This window comes from Mobula hypostoma, chromosome 2 (assembly GCF_963921235.1).
Source record: "Mobula hypostoma chromosome 2, sMobHyp1.1, whole genome shotgun sequence".
NCBI classification, from domain to species: Eukaryota; Metazoa; Chordata; class Chondrichthyes; order Myliobatiformes; family Myliobatidae; genus Mobula; species Mobula hypostoma.
In genome coordinates, this window is record NC_086098.1 from 122145493 (window position 1) to 122165924 (window position 20432).

Sequence of the window (20432 nt, forward strand, 5' to 3'; positions counted from 1 at the left end):
GAGCAAGATGTGAAAAGGGTCTTTTGAGCTTATTTCTTCCCAGCCTCTATCCTGACCCTTCCTACAGTACAGGCCTGACCTCAGTGAGCAGATCATCATTGAACCTGATCTATCCCTGTCCTCTTCCCATTTCAGACTGGTATTGTAGATGAGCTCAGGGCATGGATCAACACACAGAATTATGATATTGTAACCATTAGTGAGTCTTTGCAGGAGGGACAGGACTGGCAACTCAATATTCTGGGGTTCCATGGTTTTAGACCCGACACTGGGGGGTTTAGAGGGGGAGGGGTGGCATCGCTAGTCAGGGAAAATGTCACGGCAGTGTTCTGTCAGGACAGACGGGAGAACTTGTCTAGTGAGACTTTATGGGTGGAATTGAGGAATAAGAAAGGTATGACCACATTAATGGAGTGATATTATAGACCACCCAACAGTCTGCAGGATTTAGAGGAAAGTTCAAGGTAAAATTTATTATCAGAGTACATACATGTCACCACATTCAACCTTGTAATTCTTTTTCCTGCAGGCATACTCAGCAAATCTATGAAATATTAACTATAAACAGGATCAAAGAAAGAGCAAAAGCACAGAAGACAACAAACTATAAATACAAATATGAATAAATAACAAGAGCATGAAATAACAAGATAAAGAATCCTTAAAGTGAGATCACTGGTTGTGCAAACACCTCATTAGATGAGAGTAGTTGTCCTCTTTTGAGAGCCTGATGGTTGAGGGGTAGTAACTGTTCTTGAACCCGGTAGTGTGTGTCCCGAGGCACTTGTACCTTCAAGCTGATGGCAGCACCGAGAAAAGAGCATGGCCTTGGATGGTGAGGATCTTTGATGAGGAATGCTGCTTGCCTACGATAACCTTTCATGTAGATGTGCTCAATGGTTGGGAGGGCTTTATCTGTGATGTACTGAGCCGGATCCTACTTTTGTAGGATTTTCTTCTCAAAGGCATTGGTGTGCCCGTACCAGGTCATATTGCAGCAGTCAATACACTTCCCATTACACATTTATAGAAGTTTGTCAAGCACCCAGAGAGATTGCAGGCTCTTGCAAGAAACATAAGAGTATTATAGTAGGTGATTTTAACTTTCCACATATTGACTGGGACTCCATACTATAAAAGGACTAGATGGGATAGAGTTTGTCAAATATATTCAGGAAAGTTTCCTTAATCAGTACATAGAAGTCCCATCAGAGAGTGTGCAATACTTGATCTGCTATTAAGGAATCAGACAGGGCAGGTCACAAAAGTTTGTGCAGGGGAGCACTTTGCGTCTAGTGATCATAATGCCATTAGTTTCAAAGCAAATATGGAAAATGATAGGTCTGATCTGCAGCTTCAGATTCTAAATTGGAGAAAGGCCAATTTTGATGGTATCAGAAAGGATCTAACAAGTGTGGAATGGGTCAGGCTGTTTTCTGGCAAAGATGTGCTTGATAAGTGGGAGGCCTACCAAAGTGAAACTTTGAGAGTTCAAAGCTTGTATGTGTGCCTGTTGGGGGGAAAAAGATAAAGATAACAAGTGTAGGCAGTCTTGGTTTTCAAGAGATATTGAGGCCCTGGTTAAGAAAGAAAAGGAGGTACATAGCAGGTATAGGCAGGTAGGAACAAATTAGGTGCTTATGGAGTTTAAGAAATGCAAGAGAACACTTAAGAAAGAAATCAGTAGGGCTGAAAGAAGGCATAAGGTTGCCCGGAGAGACAATGTGAAGGAGAATTCTAAAGGATTCAATAGATATGTTAAGAGCAAAAGGATTGCAAGGGACAAAATTGGTCCTCTAGAAGATCAGAATGGTAATCTATGTGTGGAGTCAAAAGAGATGGGGGAGGTTGTAAATGGATTTTTTACATCTGTGTTTACTCAGGAGACAGATGCAGAGTCAATAGAAGTGAGGCAAAGCTGCAGTGAGGTCATGAATCCTATACAGATTACAGAGGAGGAGGTATAACGTCTTGAGGCAAATTAGGGTAGATAAATCCCCAGGGCCTACCAAGGTGTTCTCTCGGATCCTGTGGGAGGCAAGTGCGAAATTGCAGGGGCCCTAGGAAAGATATGTAAATCATCCTTAGCGACAGGTGAAGTACCAGAGGATCGGAGGATAGCTAATGTTGTTCCGCTGTTTAAGAATGGCCCTAAAAATAACCAGGAATTTATAGGCCTGTGAGCCTGACATCAATAGTTGGAAAGTTATTGGAAGGTATTCTAAGTGACTGGATATATGAGTATTTGGATAGACATGGACTGGTTAGGAATAATCAGCATGGTGTTGTGTGTGGTAGGGCATGTCTAACCAATCTTATTGAGGATTTTCAAGGAAGTTACCAGGAAAGACAATGAAGGGAAGGCAGTGGATGTTGTCTGCATGGACTTCAGTAAGGCATTTGACAAGGTACTATGTGAGGTTGGTCAAGAAGGTTCAGTCAGTTGGCATTCAAGATGTGGTAGTAAATTGGGTTAGACATTGGTTTTGTGGGAGAAACCAGAGAGTGGTAGTAAATGGTTGCTCTCAGACTGGAGGCCTGTGACTATTGGAGTGCCAAGGGAATAGTGCTAGATCCATTGTTGTTTGTCATCTAAATCAATGATCTGGGTAATAATGTGGTTAACTGGATCAGCAAATTTGCAGATGACACCAAGATTGGGGGTGAAGTGGTCAGCATGGAAGACTATCAAAGCTTGCAGCGGGATCTGGACCGGCTGGAAAATGGCAGATGGAATTTAATTCTGAGAAGTGTGAGGTGTTGCACTGTGGTAGGACCATTCAGGTTGGGTCTTACACAGTGAACAGTAGGGCACTGAAGAGTGCAGTAGGACAAAGGGAACTGGGAATACAGATCCATAATTCATTGAAAGAGACAGCCACAGGTAGATAGAGTCTTCAAGAAAACTTTTGGCACATGAACCTTCATAAATCAAAGAAACTGAGTACGGCAGATGGGATGTTATGTTGAAGTTGTATAAGATGTTGGTGAGCCCTAATTTGGAGTGTTGTGTGCAGTTTTGATCACCTACCTGCAAGAAAGATTAAAATAAAGTTGAAAGAGTACTGATAAAACTTACAGTTATAAGAATGTTGTTGAGACTCGAGAACCTGAGTTGTAGGGAAAGATTGAATAGGTTAGGACTTTATTCCTTGCAATGTAGAAGATTGAGGGGAGACTTGATAGAGGTATAATAAATTCTGAGGGGCATGGATAGGGTAAATGCAAGCAGGCTTTTTTTACTGAGGTTGGGTGAGACTACAACTAGAGGCCATGGGTTAAAGGTGAAACTTGAAAAGTTTAAGAGGAACATGAGGGGAAACTTCTTCATTCAGAGGGCCATGAGAGTGTGGAATGAGTTGCCAGCACAAGTGATGCAATCAAGCTCGATTTCAATGTTTAAGAGAAGTTTGGATAGGTATACAGATGGTAGGAGTATGGAGGGCTATGGTTCGGGTGCAGGTTGATGGGAGTAGGCAGTGCAAATATTTCGGCATGGACTGGATGGGCCGAAGGGCCTGTTAATGTGCTGTACTTTTCTATGAATCTATGTTGAAGTTCACTAGTGTTCTAGATGATGGATGGCCAGCCTTTGGAACTGGTGCTCCTACTTTCATTATACAATGCTCACAATGAATACGTGCATGGATTTCAATGTGACAACATGTGATTTCAGGGTCAGCCTGGGGAGTTAGATTTGATTTATTGCATGTCACAGAACCTTCAAGTTTTAGGTAATGTAATATGTTGATGGTGTTTCCTCCTTGTAGCTATGCAGCTCTGATCGCTGACTGGCCAGTGGTGGTACTGGGACTCTGCACAGTGCTGATAGTTATATGTGCGTTGGTTGGAATCCTGGTGCCAGATCTTCCAGATTTCTCTGATCCATTGCTGGTGAGTACTTCCTGTTTCTCAGAAGGGTGACAATTGCCCTTGGTCTTGATGACAACACCTGCATCATGAAAACTAAATGAATAAAAACAAGGTACCCCATGAGATTATATGGTTGCAGCATCCCTTTTTTCTTCCAAATATACCTCCTTCCCATTCAGTATTCAGTTATTGACCTCCTCTTATTTACTAACATTGAAATCCACGTGCCTCCCAATATGTTTGACCTCTAAGCTACACTTCTCCAAACTACCACAGATGTAACACTAAGCTCTCTAACTCTAAAATCCATGTGTTGATGCTGATGGTGAACAGAACCGATCTCAAACCAGAATCCAGGGGAACATCACAGTCCACTCCCATCTCATTCTTTCAAAATTCACTCTCTATTTGAACCCTCCAGCTCTCTTTTAATTTGTTTTGTTGCCTTGTCCCTAATTCTGTGCATCTCAATTATTCTCTTTCACTGTGCATCTATTGCCTAATTTTTTAAAAATGTTAATTTGCTGTTTGGCTACAAAAATATGGAAATGTGGGACAGGTTTTAAGAGAAGTCTGAGCCAGGGTCATCAGGAATGAGAACAAATGGGCCTGGTAAATGGGACTAGCTTAGACTGGTATCTTGGTCGACATCGATGAGTTGGGCTGGAGAACCTGTTTATGTGCTGCTATAATTCAAGTTGAGTCATCTTTATTGTCATATATGACAGGTTTATGGGGTTGAGTGTGATCCGGGTTCAGCCATGATGGAATGGCAGAGCAGACTCGATGGGCTGAATGGCCTAATTCTGCTCGTATGTCTTATGGTCTTATATGCACAAGTATAGTGAGGTATAGATACAATGAAAAACATGCATGCAATTAGTGTCACAAGCATGTAGTTCAGACAACACAAAGACATAAATTGTACAAGACGATAAAGAAAACTAAGGGTGTCCAAAACAGGACATTAGTACAAAAATAGTAGTGCAGGAGGTGGTCTGCAGTGTCCTGTTGCTGAGGTAGGATTAGGGTGTGCAGGTCAGTTCAAGAACCAGATGTCTTTAAGAAAGTAGTTGTTCCTGAACCTTTTGGTGTGGGACCTCCTGCCCAACAGTACCAGTGAAAAGAGGGAATAACCCATGGTGGGGATCCTTAAGGATCCTATGTTCTTGTGGAAGCAACTCCCCATAGATGCTGTCAGCAGTGGGAAGAACTACGCTTGTGATGAACCAGGCTGTGCCCACTACTGTGTGCCACTCCTTCCTGTGTGTTCCAGTTGCAGTACCAGGCCATAATCCAATCAGTCAGGACACTTTCTACAGTGCATCTCTAGAAGTTCGTTAGAGTATTTGGTGACATGCCAAATCTTGTACCTATATGAAATTTACATTAATCATTTGATTGTTTTGTGCTTAAAAGAATATAGCCTTTTCTCTTTATAGTTTTATGTAGCTGCTCTGATCTGGAAGAATGAAAGGAACATTCTTACTTTCAAAAGGGAATGGGATTAATACAGGAATGGGAATCATTTTAACTCTGTGGGGAAAGAGGAAGAAGAATGGAATTACCGAAATAGCTTATTCAAAGAGCTGACACATTGGCAGTGTGTTGAACAGCCAGCAATGCTCTGTGATTCTGCGCAGGCTCCCCAAGCTCATTCACCGTTGAATGGTCAATCTCAGTCAACATGGTAGCAAAGTCCTTCTTATAAAGGGTTCATAGTATCATAGAAGTGCTGAGAGAAAGTGCAGGGGAGGTAGACTGGAAACCCAAACAAGGGTGGGCACGATAGGCAGATGTGCTGTGAATTCTTGGGGGCTGCTGTGAGTGCCCAGGGTGTTGGTGAGGTGACCTGCCACTCAGCATGGAAAGTAGAATAATTAGAAAGCTGTCACTTCTGCTTACTGGCTAGACTGTAAAATGATGGTATAGTTAGTGGCAGCTGGTGCCACTAATGGCCTGTCAGGTCACAGCTGGATAAACAATGAGGATTGGGTTTTGTTAATCCAGTTGCTGCTGTTCACATAAGTGTCAAATCTCACTCTTTCTCAGCAAGAGAGGGATATTTTGCACAAAGCTCATGCTCTTGCCCTCTGGTTGTTATATTATATTGAGGTCATACCTGCCGTCATGAGTGTCCGCTCACACGCCAGAATGCAGAATCAGAATCAGATTTATTTATCATCAATTACTTGATGATGTGGAATTTGTTTTATGACAGCAAATCAGTGCAAAGCCATAAAATTTCTATAAACTACAAAAATACATAAATAGTGCAGAGAAAGAGGAATAATGAGGTAGGGTTCACAGACTGTTCAAAATCCACTTCCTTACATTATATTCCATTCTCCACTTCTTTGTTCATTGTCCCAATCTAAGTCCTTCTGTGGACTCCCTGCTTCCTTCACACCACTTGCCCCTCTACCTATCTTCGTGCCTTCCTTACTACTGACTCAACCTGGTCGGTGACTCTGTTCCCACCACTCTCTCTGGCAGTGCCTTCCGGGTACTCACCACTCTCTTGGCGAGAAAGGTTCCTCTTAGATCCCCTCTAAATATCTCACCCCTCCCCCTAAATCTAGTTCTATATACTTCTGATCTGAGATGGGTTTTCTGCAGTCTATAATTTTATATACTTCAATCATGCCCACTTTAACTTTCTCCACTTCAGAGAGGACAGACCCAGCTCTCCAGTCTCTTCTCATAACAGGTGGGAACATCCTGGTGAACCTCCTTGGCACTCCCTCCAGAACTATCACATTCCTCCTTATAGAACAGAGACCTGAACTGTGTAGTACTTGAGCTGAGATCTGACCAATGATTTATAAAGTTGGAGCATAACTTCTCTGCTCTTGTGTTCAGTGCTCTTACTAATGAAGGCCAGTATCCCATATGTCGTCTTAACCACATTATCAACGTGTTGCTGCTTTCAATGATCTGTGGACTTGTTTTTCAAGATCCCTGTGTTCTTCAATACCTTTCATGGTGTATGTTCTTGCTTCATCAGTTCTCCCAAAATGCATCAACCAGATTTGTTTGGATTAAACTCTTAATTGCCAGTTCGCAATCCATTTCACCAACACATTGGTATCTCTTTGCCGTAAACTTTTGTGTTTTCAGCAACTCCAATCTCATGTCAGCCATGAACTTGCTGTTTGTGCCTCCTACATTGACCTCCAAGTCATTCTGGTAGATTACAAACAGCAAGGGTCCTAGATCTGATCCATGTGGGACACCATGTGTTGCCTGCAACCTTTTGCTATCACCCATCCATATTATCAATCTCATCTCTCAGTACTTGGCCCATATCCTGTGGTGATGAGATAATCTAAGTGCTCATCTAGACGCTTAAATGCAGTCAGTGATTCCACTTCTAACACTCTCTCTGGCAGTGCCATCACCCATTATGTCTCCTGATGCCAAGTCAATATTGCCAACTTGCCCTGGATCCCGTGGGCTCTAATCTTCTGAACCAGACTCCAGTCCACATAAATCACATTTTCTGCCCTGCCCTCATCAATATACTTTGTTACTTCTTCAAATAATTTGATCAAACAGATCAGGCAAAATCTGCTTTGACAAAGCCATGCTGGCTGTCTCTGATTATTCTTAGCCACTCCACTCAAAAAACTCTCCTGGACATGCCTCAAAAGTTCCACCCCATCTGAGCTTTTAATGCTAAGACAATCCCAGTTAATATTTGGAAAGTTGAAATCTCCCAGTACAATAACCCTGTTTGATTATGATGGCTGCTTTACTAACCAAGCGAGAAGTGCAGACAGAGTGCAGCCTTTGACTAACAGTATGATAGCTCCTCCCTTTTTGCTTCCCCCTCTGTCTTGCCTGAAAATTCTGTCCCCAAAAATATTGAGTTGCTACCTTGCCCATCCTTCAGTGATGGCAAAAACATTGCAGACCACCCCATCCCCAATATTTAAAACTTTGACTTTATCCAGTTTACTTGCATGAGAATAGCTTTGGATTTCCTTGGTGTGCCTTTGTCTCCTTTTCTGCCTATTGCCCTCACTATTTCTCCTCTGGGTGATTGCACGTTTCCATCTGAACAATTACTCTGAGCCCCCTTCTCCTCCCAGTAATGAGCAAGGGTTTCAGGTACATTGCTCAGCTTTTCCCTGAGGTGACTGAGCAGATATCCTTTGCTGTGCATGTGATTGAGCACCACCTGCAGGAGGCAGGTGAAGGTGCAAGAGAAAAGAGACACACAAGACACAGTCTGCTACTGCAACTATATCTAGTGTGAGTGACAGTGCTTGTCAGTTTATTCTGGCTTTGAGTAGCACAGCAGCAGGGTCTGACTCAAGCACCCTAGGGTACAGGGATGGGAAAGGAGCTGCATTAGCCTCGATGGGAAGTTCATACGGGTACTAAGACGTGGTTTGTGCACTGTCTCTCCACACAAAGGTTCAGGGATACTGCAACAGAGAGCACCTCCCATCTAACTGATCAGATAGCAATAACCTCCCCACTAGGCATCCACTCACCTCCTCCACAAATTGACCTCTTGGCTACGGAAACAGCCAGAACTCCAGACGATGTCTAGTGGCTTAAGGGAGTCACGGGGAAGGAGTGAAAGTTGAAAACAAACCTGTTGACACCTTGCCTTCTGTGTGACAGTGGTGCATGGATGCTGAAAAATTGGAGAGATGTTCCTGTAGGTAAGGTGATGCTTTGCTGTGAATTGTTTCCAGGGGTTTGAACCCAGAGGAACAACAATCGGCCAGAGGCTGGTCACCTGGAATAACATGGTGAAAAACACAGGGTATCAAGCAACACTTGCAAATTATCCTTTCAGATATGCAGAGGAACAAGCCAAGAGGTGAGCTGCCTAACCCAGTAAATACTGTGAGTAAAGCAATGATGATTCAGATCAAAGTTCTTTGGCATCACAGGTATAGTTTGGAACAATGGACTGTTTAATCCTGAAACACACATTTTGCACCCAGACTGGAAAACCATCTGATTTTTTTTTTGACCAAAATGGGTTTTTTTTTGTGCTTTGTTGATAATTTTCATGGAGGTCTGGACAACATTGGAAGCTTCTTAACAAAGCACATAGCATAGAGTGATATAGCAGAGAAACAGGTCCTTTAGCCCAACATATGCATGTCAATCAGTTTGCTCATTTATGCGAATCCCATTTGCCTACATTAGGGCTATGTCCTTCTATGCCTTGCCTATTCAAATGCCAGACTAAATGTCTCTTAAAAATAATGATTATATCTCATTCCACCATCTTCTCTGCCAGCACATCTCAGATATCAACCATTCTCTGTTTAAAACAATACCGTCCCCGCAAGTCCCCTTAAAACTCGTCCTCTTAGCTTAAATCCATGCCCTCTTATTTGACGACTGCATTGGCGCTGCTTCCTGCATGCATGCTGAGCTCGTTGACTTTATTAACTTTGCCTCCAACTTTCACCCTGCCCTCAAGTTTACCTGGTCCATTTCCGACACCTCCCTCCCCTTTCTAGATCTTTCTCTCTCTATCTCTGGAGACAGCTTATCCACTGATGTCTGCTATAAGCCTACTGACTCTCACAGCTATCTGGACTATTCCTCTTCTCACCCTGTCTCTTGCAAAAACGCCATCCCCTTCTCGCAATTCCTCCGTCTCCGCCGCATCTGCTCTCAGGATGAGGCTTTTCATTCCAAGATGAGAGAGATGTCCTCCTTTTTTACAGAAAGGGGTTTCCCTTCCTCCACTATCAACTCTGCTCTCAAACGCATCTCCCCCATTTCACACACATCTGCTCTCACTCCATCCTCCCGCCACCCCACTAGGAATAGGGTTCCCCTGGTCCCCACCAGCCTCCGGGTTCAACATATTATTCTTCATAACTTCTGCCACCTCCAACGGGATCCCACCACTAAGCACATCTTTCCCTCCTCCCCCCCTGCTTTCCGCAGGGATCGCTCCCTACGAGACTCCCTTGTCCATTCGTCCCCCCCATCCCTCCCCACTGATCTCCCTCCTGGCACTTATCCGTGTAAGCGGAACAAGTGCTACACATGCCCTTACACTTCCTCCCTTACCACCATTCAGGGCCCCAGACAGTCCTTCCAGGTGAGGCGACACTTCACCTGTGAGTAGGCTGGGGTGATATACTGCATCCGGTGCTCCCAATGTGGCCTTCTATACATTGGCGAGACCCGACGCAGACTGGGAGACCGTCTTGCTGAACACCTACGCTCTGTCCACCAGAGAAAGCAGGATCTCCCAGTGGCCACACATTTTAATTCCACATCCCATTCCCATTCTGACATGTCTATCCACAGCCCCCTCAACTGTAAAGATGAAGCCACACTCTGGTTGGAGGAACAACACCTTACATTCCGTCTGGGTAGCCTCCAACCTGATGGCATGAACATTGACTTCTCAAACTTCTGCTAATATCCCACCTCCCCTTCGTAACCCATCTGTTATTTATTTTTATACACACATTCTTTCTCTCACTCTCCTTTTTCTCCCTCTGTCCCTCTGACTATACCCCTTGCCCATCCTCTGGGTTTTTCCCCCCCTCCCCCTTTTCCTTCTCCCTGGGCCTCCTGTCCCATGATCCTCTCGTATCCCCTTTGCCAGTCACCTGTCCAGCTCTTGGCTCTATCCCTCCCTCTCCTGTCTTCTCCTATCATTTTTGATCTCCCTCTCCCCCTCCCACTTTCAAATCTCTTACTAACTCTTCCTTCAGTTAGTCCTGACAAAGGATCTCGGCCTGAAACGTCAACTGTACCTTTTCCTAGAGATGCTGCCTGGCCTGCTGCGTTCACCAGCAACTTTGATGTGTGTTGCTTGAATTTCCAGCATCTGCAGAATTCCTCGTGGTTGCCTCTTATTTATGATACCTCTGTCAGGTCATCCCCTCATCTTCCTTTGGTTCCAGAGTAAACAAGCCCAGTTGATTCAATCTCTCATTATCCAGTCCAGGCAACATCCTGATGAATCTTCTGCAATCATATCCTTCCTATAGTGTGGTGACCAGAATTGCACACAATATTCTGTGGAGTTTTACAAGTATTCTATAAAGTGGTCTTATAACATCCAAATTTTTATATTCCATGCCCCAACCTATGAAGGTTAGCATGCTGTACATCATCTTCACATTATTTGCCTGTGTTGCCACTTTCAGGGAACTATGGTCTTGAACCCTAAGGTCTCTGAACATAAACATCCCTTGGCACCCTATCGTTTATTCTGTCTGTCCTGGCTCTTTCAGTGCATTTGTGGGAATTAACTTCCAGTGTTACAGCAACAAGACCTCAAATATCAGCAAGAGTTAGGGATGAACATTTTCAGAAAGAGATAATCTGCAAAGGCAAACTTTATGGAAGATCTTGACTATGTTAGAGATAAATTTTGTGGCCCTGAAACCTCTTTTCTTTCATGGATATCATCCTTATTGAATATTTTTCTCACATGTAATGTTAAACTAGAAATTGCTCTTTGAAGTGTTAGTAAACTTTCCTTAAAGAGCATTGAGTTACTCATCAGTCTGAAGCCATAGGCAGAATATAACAGTTATGTTGTTGTGCGAAGAAGTTCGTTGCGTAGCATTTCTAGCATGTTTTTTTAAACCTAGAACAATAGCAATCTGGTACCTACCATGCTGTAATGTTAGTGGTTATTGGCTGGCTTTGACAGATCTTGTATGATTTTAAAGTGAAAGGGATAGTTAGAGGTGCATCAGCCTCTAGCTCACCTGTAATGTTGTTGTTTCACATTTGTTCTCTGCTTACACAAAAGTCACCGAGAGGACAGATGGTCAGACGACGCATATGAGAGGGACAAACGACAGGCAGAGTGGAATTTCCACAAGGACAGTTTCTTCTGCGATGTTCCAAGTAAGTCCAATCTTCGTGTATTCAGTTTGCCTTTCTTTAAGTAGCTAGTTGATATCCAGTGGCATTGCTCATTGCTGGTCCAGATCTTGAGTGGCACTAGAAACCAAAGTTGGCAGCTGTGAAAAACCTGGGAAATCCCTTTTCAGAATTTCTTTGCAGGCATCCTATGAGGAAAGTCTGTGTCTTGAAGTCAGATAGATGCCAAATATTGCAGAGGTTTCTATGTGGTAGAAATGAAAGCACATACACAGCAGAAAGTCTGCTGTCTACACTTCTCACTGCCTTAGTAAAGCAGCTAGTATAGTCAAAGACCCCACCCACACCAGACATTCTCCTTACTCCCTCCTTCCACCTTCCATTGGAAAGAAGATTCAAAAGCATGAAACCATGTACCGCCAGATTCAAGAACAATTCTATCTCGTTACTGCAGGATTATTAAATGACTACTATAAGACTAATATGTTAAAATGGACTCTTCATCTCACAATCCTCCTCATTATGACCTTGCATCTTATTGTCTGCCTGCACTCCACTTTCTCTGTAATATTTTATTCTTCATTTGTTACTGTTTTACCATGTACTCCCTCAATGGCCTGTTGTAATGAATTGATCTCAACAAACTATATGCGAGACAGGTTTTTCACTGTACCTCATAGTACATGTGATAATAATGAACCAATTTATCAAGTGTATGTAATGAATATTGGTTTATTATTGTTACAGGTACAGTGAAAACCTTAGTTTTGCAAGCCATCCATACAGACAATTTCAAAAACAAATGTTTTGAGTTAAGACGAGAAAAGCAAATACAGAGTGTCACTTTACAGAGAAAGTGCAGTTCAGACAGACAGATGAGCTGCAAGGACCATGATGAGGTAGACTATGAGGTCAGGAGTTCATCTTTAACGTACGAAAGGTCCATCCAAAGACTTAGAACAGTGAGGTAGACTCTGTCCTTGAGCCTGATGATGCATATTTTCAGGGCATTGTAACTTCTGCCTGATTAGGAGGGGAGGGAGAAGAGAGAAAATTCAGGGTGGGAAGGGTCTTTGATTATGCTGTCTGCTTTTCCATGGCAGCAAGAAGTGTAGACGGTATTGAACTGGAACTATTTCTCCATTCTTCCAGTTTTATTCCACTTGACCAGCCATGTAAAGGCAAGACAGAATGGATGTGCACTTATAAACTGCCTTCCGTTAGGATCTCTCACAGAGCTCTGCAGCTGATGAAGTGCAGTCACCATAAATGTAGAAGCATATCCTAGACTGTGACATTTCCATCACATGAAGACAAGTGGCATACCCTTGCTCTGTATCGCAGGTTACTTTACTATGGGGGTTTCACACTGCTACAAGTACATACAGTGCCTGATAGAGCATCTCCACATATGGCCTTTTCAGCAGGAGCTAGAACACAGTTCTTGCTGTGTAAGTATTTATTTGAATTATGGTCTGTTAAGGCATATTCTGGAGTTATGGTATATACCAAATAGTAAGTTTAACAGCAGCCAGTCTTCAGACCTGAACGTGGATTGTAGATTGAATTTAAAATGCAGCTCTGAACAATCGGCTTCCATTTGACTGCAGAAGCCTGGATATACATGAATGTGGCTCAGAGTCATTGGGAATTAACATTCATTTTAGGTGTCTCGAGTATGTGTGCGAAGAAGGAGGTGTTTGAAAACTTCATGTAATTCAAAGGAAGCATTGTAGATGCATTGTAACTAGAATTATCCTGCTGTTACTTTTGATTTTTAGCGTATAAAAATGTCATGCAATATTGGGTAGGCTAGTTCTCCTCTTCAAAGAGTGTCTCAGTATGATACCTGTTGCTCATTTTTGCTGAATAAAAACACTTCTATATCCACTAGCTTCAGTGTCCCTTTGGTGACTTTGTTCATGTCACAACAGTTCAACAAAGACCTTCCTACTTATAGAGGCATTCAGCAAGGAAACCGGCTGATGGACCCACCATATCCACGCTGACCACTGGGTGTCCACCCACATTATTCCTATTGTTCAGCTCTGGCCCGTGACCTCCTAAACCTAGGTGATTCAATTGTTCATGTTTAACATTTCTTAAATGCTGCCTGTGACTCTGCTTCCACCACTCTCTCCAGGTACTTACCGTTCTGTGAGTTTCTCTCAGATTCTCTCTAAAACTCTTAACCCCTCACCTTTCTCCAAGGTAACTCTTACTCCAATTCTAGACCAAACTTGAATGACTGAGGGATGGTTGATTGTAGTGCCAGGGCTCGAAGGCTAGTTCCTCTTACAAAGTGAAACCAAGCGACAGAGGTGACAACAGGGCTTCACTCTCAGACGAGGCCAATGCCTTCTGTGCTCACTTTGACTATCAAAACATGGAGGAACCTTCACAAACTCCCACAGCCCCTGACGATCCTGTATTTCAGTCTCTAATGCTGACGTGAGAGCATCCTTCAGGAGTGTGAACCCATGGAAAGCATCCAACCCAGATGGTGTACCTGGTCAAGTACTGATCAAATAGGTGGAGTGTTCACTGATATCTTTAACCTCTCGCTTCAGCAGTCTGAGGTACCCACTTGCTTCAATTATACCAGTGCCTAAGAAGAGCATAGTAGCCTGACTCAATGGCGATCATCAAGTAGCACTTACATCCACAGTGATGACGTGTTTTGAGAGATGGGTGATGAAACATATCAACTCCTTCCTGAGAAGCAACTTGGATTTGGTCCAATTTGCCCACTGTTACAACAGGTTCACAGCAGATGCTATTTCCATAAGACCATAAGACAGGAGCAGAATTAGGCCATTCAGCCCATTGAGTCTGCTCCACCCTTCCATCATGGCTGATCCAGGATCCCACTCAACCCCATACACCTGCCAGATCATAACCAATGCATCTGCTATCTTTTTAGCATCCTCTTTCAGAACTCTGGGATGTAGTCCGTCTGGTCCATGTGATTTTTCCACCTTAAGACCTTCGAGTTTGCTTAACAGATTTTTTCCTTTGTAATAACAATGGCACTCACTCCTGCTCCCTGACACTCACAGGCTTCTGGCACACTGCTAGTGTCTTCCACGGTGACGACTGACTTAATAAGTTAAGTCCCCCGTTACTACCTCACCAACGTCATTTTTCAGTGGTGAGGTAGTAATGGGGGACTTAATAAGTACTTTTTCAGTGGTCCAATATCAACTCTCACCTTTTTACTCTTTGTATAACTGCAAAAATTTTTAGTATCCTACTTTATATTATTGGCTAGTTTGCCTTCATATTTAATCTTTTCCATCCTTATGGCTTTTTTAGTTGCCTTTTGTTGCATTTTAAAAACCTTCCAATTATCTAACTTCCCACTGACTTTTGCTACACTATATGCCCTTTCCCTAGCTTTTATGCAGTCCTTAACTTCCTTTGTCAGCCATGGTGGCCTAGCCCTGCCGTTTGAGTACTTCTTCTGTGTAACATATCCATCCTGCGCCTTGTGAACTATTCCCAGAAACTTCAGCCACCTCTGCTCTACCATCATCTCCGCCAGTATCCTCCTCCAATCCACCTGGGCAAGCTCCTCTTTCATGCCTCTGTAATTCCCTTTATTCCGTTGTGATACTGATACATCTGACTTGTGCTTCTCCCTCTCAAATTGCAGTGTAAATTCAATCATATTATGATCACTACCTCCTTAGGATTCCTTTACCTTAACTCCTTAATAAAATTTGGATTATTTCACAACCCCCAATCTTAGATAGCCTTTCCCAGAGTAGGCTCAAGCACAAGCTGCTCTAAAAATCCATCTCTTAGGCATTCAACAAATTACCTCTCTCACAATCCGACACCAACCTAATTTTCCCATTCCCCTTGCATATTGAAGTCCCCCATTACAATTGTGACATTACCCTTATTACATGGTCTTTCCAGCTCCCTTTGCATTCTCAACCCCATATCTTGGCTACTATTTGGAGACCTATATATGATTTCCATAATTTTTTTTTTTACCCTTGCTGTTTCTTAACTCCACCCACAAAGATTCGACATTCTCGGGCCCTATGTCACATCTTTCTAAAGATGTGATTCTGTCTGTTACCAACAGAGCCACACAACATGGGCTCATTGGCTCTTCACTCGAACCTGGGGCATCTGGACAGTGAAGATGCATACATAAGGATGTTTTTCATCGACTACAGCTCGGCATTCAATACTTTCATCCCCTCAAAATTCATCAATAAGTTTCAACACTTTGGCTTTAATACCTCCTTGTGCAATTGAATCATCAATTTCCTCAATTGCAGACCCCATTTAGTTCAGTTTGTGAAAAACATCTTCACAATCAACATCAGCACAGGTGCACCACAAGGATGTGTGCTTCGCTCTCCGCTCTACTTGGTTTACACTTCTGACTGTAAGGCTAAACACAGCTCCAGTGCCATGTTTAAGTTTGTCAACAACACCACAGTTGTGGACGGATCAAAGGTGGTGACGTGTTACTGGGTACCTTGCCCAAGATGGAGCTGACTAGATTTACAACCTTCTGCAGTTTCTTTCGGTTCTGTGCAGTAGCCCCTCCATACCAGACAGTGATATAGTCTGTCAGAATGCTCTCCATGGTACAACTATAGAAGTTTTTGTGTGTATTTGTTGACATGCCAAATCTCTTCAAGTTCCTAATAAAGTATAGCTGCTGACTTACCTTCATGATAACTACATTAATATGTTGGGACCAGGTTAGGTCCTCAGAGATCTTGACATCCCAGAACTTGAAGCTGCTCACTCTCTCCACTTCTGATCCCTCTATAAAGATTGGTATGTGTTTCTTCGTCTTACCCTTCCTGAAGTCCACAATCAGTTCTTTTGTTTTACTGACGTTGAGTACCAGGTTGTTGCTGTGACACCACTCCACTAGTTGGCATATCTCACTCCTGTATGCTATCTCATCACCACCTGAAACTCAACCAACAATGGTTGTATCATCAGCAAATTTGCAGATGATATTTGAGCTATGCCTAGCCACACAGTCATGTGTATACAGAGAGTAGAGCAGTGTGCTAAGTACACACCCCTGAGGTGCACCAGTGTTGATCGTCAGCGAGGAGGATATGTTATCACCAATCCGCACAGACTGTGGTCTTCCAGGTAGGAAGTCGAGGATCCAGTTGCAGAGGGAGGTACAGGGGCCCAGGTTCTGCAACTTCACAATCAGGATTGTGGGAATGATGGTATTAAATGCTGAGCTATAGTTGATGAACAGCATCCTGACGTAGGTGTTTGTGTGGTCTAGGTGGTCTAAAGCCGTGTGGAGAACCATTGAGACTGCGTCTGCCGTTGACCTATTGTGGCGATAGGCAAATTGCAATGGGTCCATGTCCTTGCTGAGGCAGGAGTTCAGTCTAGTCATGACCAACCTCTCAAAGCATTTCATCAGTGTCGATGTGAGTGCTACTGGGCGATTGTCATTAAGGCAGCCCACATTATTCTTCTTAAGCACTGATATAATTGTTGCCTATTTGAAGCAAGTGGGAACTTCTGCCCGTAGCAGTGAGATGTTGAAAATGTCCTCGAATACTCCTGCTAGTTGGTTGGCACAGATTTTCAGAGCCATACCAGATACTCTATTGAGACCTTCCGCCTTGCAAGGGTTCACTCTCTTTAAAGACAGTCCAACATCGGCCTCTGAGACAGAGATCACAGGGTCATCAGATGCAGCAGGAATCTTCACAGCTGTAGTTGTGTTCTCCCTTTCAAAGTGTGCGTAGAAGGCGTTGAGTTCATCTGGTAGTGAAGCATGACTGGTATGAAACCCAATTCATACTATTGGGTTTTGCTTTGTAGGAAGTAATGTCTTGCAGTCCCTGCCAGAGTTGCTGTGCATCTGATATCGCCTCCAACCTCATTCGAAGTTGTCTCTTCACCCTTGAAATGGTCCTCGGCAAATCATACCTGGTTTTCTGGTACAGGCCTGGGCTGCCAGGCTTAAATGCCATAGATCTAGCCTTCAGCAGATAACGTACCTCCTGGTTTATCCATGGCCTTTTGTTTGGGAATGTACAGTAAGTCATGTAGGCACACACTCATCCACACAGGTTTTAATGAAGTCGGTAATAACTGCAGCATACTCATCCAGATTCAAAGATGAATCCCTGAATACAGTCCAGTCCACCGATTCAAAGCAGTCCTGTAGGCACTCCTGTGTTAATAAATTAACTTTGAAGGTTCCACTTCTAAGCAAATTGCACTGTTGAAACATCATTCTCCAGATGAAGCATGGCTGTCCAGGCGGTCAGTGAAACCGTCCCTAAAACTACCAGAGGACTTTTCAAGTAGTTTAAAGACATTCCTTTTAAAAGAAAAAGTAAGTATTGTACTTTAGGACATTGTTGGTTGTGGTTAAGCTGATGTTGCTTCACAATAAAAACATTTGAAACACAAAGACATTCCTTTTGTTCACTCATGGTGAATGAATGCCTCAGCCAAGAGCTGCATTCATTGCCCATCCTGGTCGCCTATAACTCCAGTTTCAATTGCTGCTGAATGCTAAGTGATTTTGTTCAGTAGTTCCAAGATTTAGACCTGCTGATGATGGGAGAATGCTGAGATATTTCCCTGTAAGGCTGGGCAGGCATTTTCCTTCCCAAAGCACTGTTAAAAATATACAACAATGTGGCAACTCCCTGGTTACTTTGATAGAAAACAGAAGGTTATTTCTGTCCACAATCTGGTTTGGAGCCAAGTTCAAAGAAGTTAAATCAAATGTCAATGTTAGCCTCTGGTTTTTAATCATGACTCTGAGGTGTGAGTCCACTTCCATCTATGAACCTATTCCTGCCGGAAGCTAGTCATTAACTTGCTATCGTCTTTCTCTCTCCTGCAGGTGACCGGTATTCCCGGGTGGTGTTTGCCTCGGCTGATGGGGAGAACATGTGGCGAATGCAATCAATAAAATCCATGTGCAATCTTGACAACACCAGGGTAAGGACAGGCCAGCCTTGCTATCACAAGTGTTGATTTTCTCCTTTGAACTTCTTACAGTATATATTGCCTGGTATAGGAAGGCACAAGGGTAGATACTTACCTTGAGAATGGAAAGGGCAGTAAGCCTAACGATTTTCTGCCTTGTTTTGATTGATGTGAACTTTGTTACATGCCTTATCGCCTTGTTCTCCAAAAACACACTTGATCTCACTTGGAACATCATTTTTTGTATCAAGTCGTGTTTGAGTCCCGCCACTTAGAGTACCATTTTCAAATCATGATCCTTTGAAGCCATAGAACCTAGACAGTACAGCACGAGAACAGGCCCTTTGGACCACAATGTTGCACCGAGCGAATTAAGCTGATCACATCATCCTGGTGATCCTTCCCAATTCCCCCGTATCCTTCCCATAATGGGGTGAACAGGAAGGGCTGCAGGATTTGGTTCACAAGTTGTGAAAAGCAGCATCTTGAGTAGGTAAGGGCGTAGTAAAGCCTGTGGAGTTTGGGTCTTACAAAGGTGGCACCGTGTGTCAAAAATGTAGTAGAAGCTGATAGCGATGCAGGTGGATGCTTTCCTGGTGTCATGGATTATTGATTACCTGACTGGCAGACCACAGTACGTGTGCTTGCAACACTGTGTGTCAGACAGAGTGATTAGCAGCACTAGGGCTCCACAGGGGACTATCTTGTCTCCCTTTCCCTTCACCATCTACATCTTGGACTTCAACTACTGCACAGAGTCTTGCCATCTGCAGAAGTTTTCTGATGACTACCATAGTTGGATGCATCAGCAAGGGAGATGAGGCTGAGTACAGGACTACGGTAGAAAACTTTGTCACATGGTGTGAGCAGAATTATCTGCAGCTTAATGTGAAAAAGACTAAGGAGCTGGTGGTAGACCTGAGGAGAGCTAAGGTACCAGTGACCCCTGTTTTCATCCAGGGGGTCAGTGTGGACATGGTGGAGGATTACAAATACCTGGGGATATGAATTGACAATAAACTGGACTGGTCAAAGAACACTGAGGCTGTCTACAAAAAGGGTCAGAGCCATCTCTATTTCCTGAGAAGACTGAGGTCCTTTAACATCTGCCGGACGATGCTGAGGATGTTCTACGAGTCTGTGGTGGCCAGTGCTATCATGTTTGCAGTTGTGTGCTGGGACAGCAGGCTGAGGGTAGCAGACACCAACAGAATCAACAAACTCATTCATAAGGCCAGTGATGTTGTGGGGATGGAAGTGGACTCTCTGACGGTGGTGTCTGAAAAGAGGATGCTGTCCAAGTTGCATGCCATCTTGGACAATGTCTCCCATCCACTACATAATGTACTGGTTGGGCACAGGAGTACATTCAGCCAGAGACTCATTCCACCTAGATGCAACACTGAGCGTCATAGGAAGTCATTCCTGCCTGTGGCCATCAAACTTTACAACCCCTCCCTTGGAGGGTCAGACACCCTGAGCCAATAGGCTGGTCCTGGACTTATTTCCTAGCATAATTTACACATTACTATTTAATTATTTATGGTTTTATATTGCTATATTTATACTCTATTCTTGGTTGGTGCAACTGTAACGAAAACCAATTTCCCTCGGGGTCAATAAAGTATGACTATAGTAATGGACCCCTGGCTGTAGGAAGAATCATAAGATTTTGCTTGGATAAGCTGCATTTTATTAGAGGTAGAGAGTCATAAATCAATCTACAGATATAGGCCCTTCAGCCGAACAAATTCATGCTGACCACA

The 20432-nt window shown here is 43.4% G+C and overlaps 1 protein-coding gene across 10 annotated transcripts in view; it reads left to right on the top strand.

Moving 5' to 3' along the window:
• The window catches only part of disp1 (dispatched homolog 1 (Drosophila)), a 414117-nt gene that overhangs the window by 387440 nt on the left and 6245 nt on the right, over positions 1 to 20432 (top strand). For all 10 annotated transcript variants that reach the window (XM_063040569.1, XM_063040566.1, XM_063040573.1 and 7 more), the window contains 4 exons: positions 3771 to 3894; positions 8583 to 8710; positions 11636 to 11733; positions 18581 to 18678. In XM_063040569.1, the coding sequence (XP_062896639.1) occupies positions 3771 to 3894; positions 8583 to 8710; positions 11636 to 11733; positions 18581 to 18678 (448 nt within the window). The remainder of the gene's footprint in view (positions 1 to 3770; positions 3895 to 8582; positions 8711 to 11635; positions 11734 to 18580; positions 18679 to 20432) is intronic.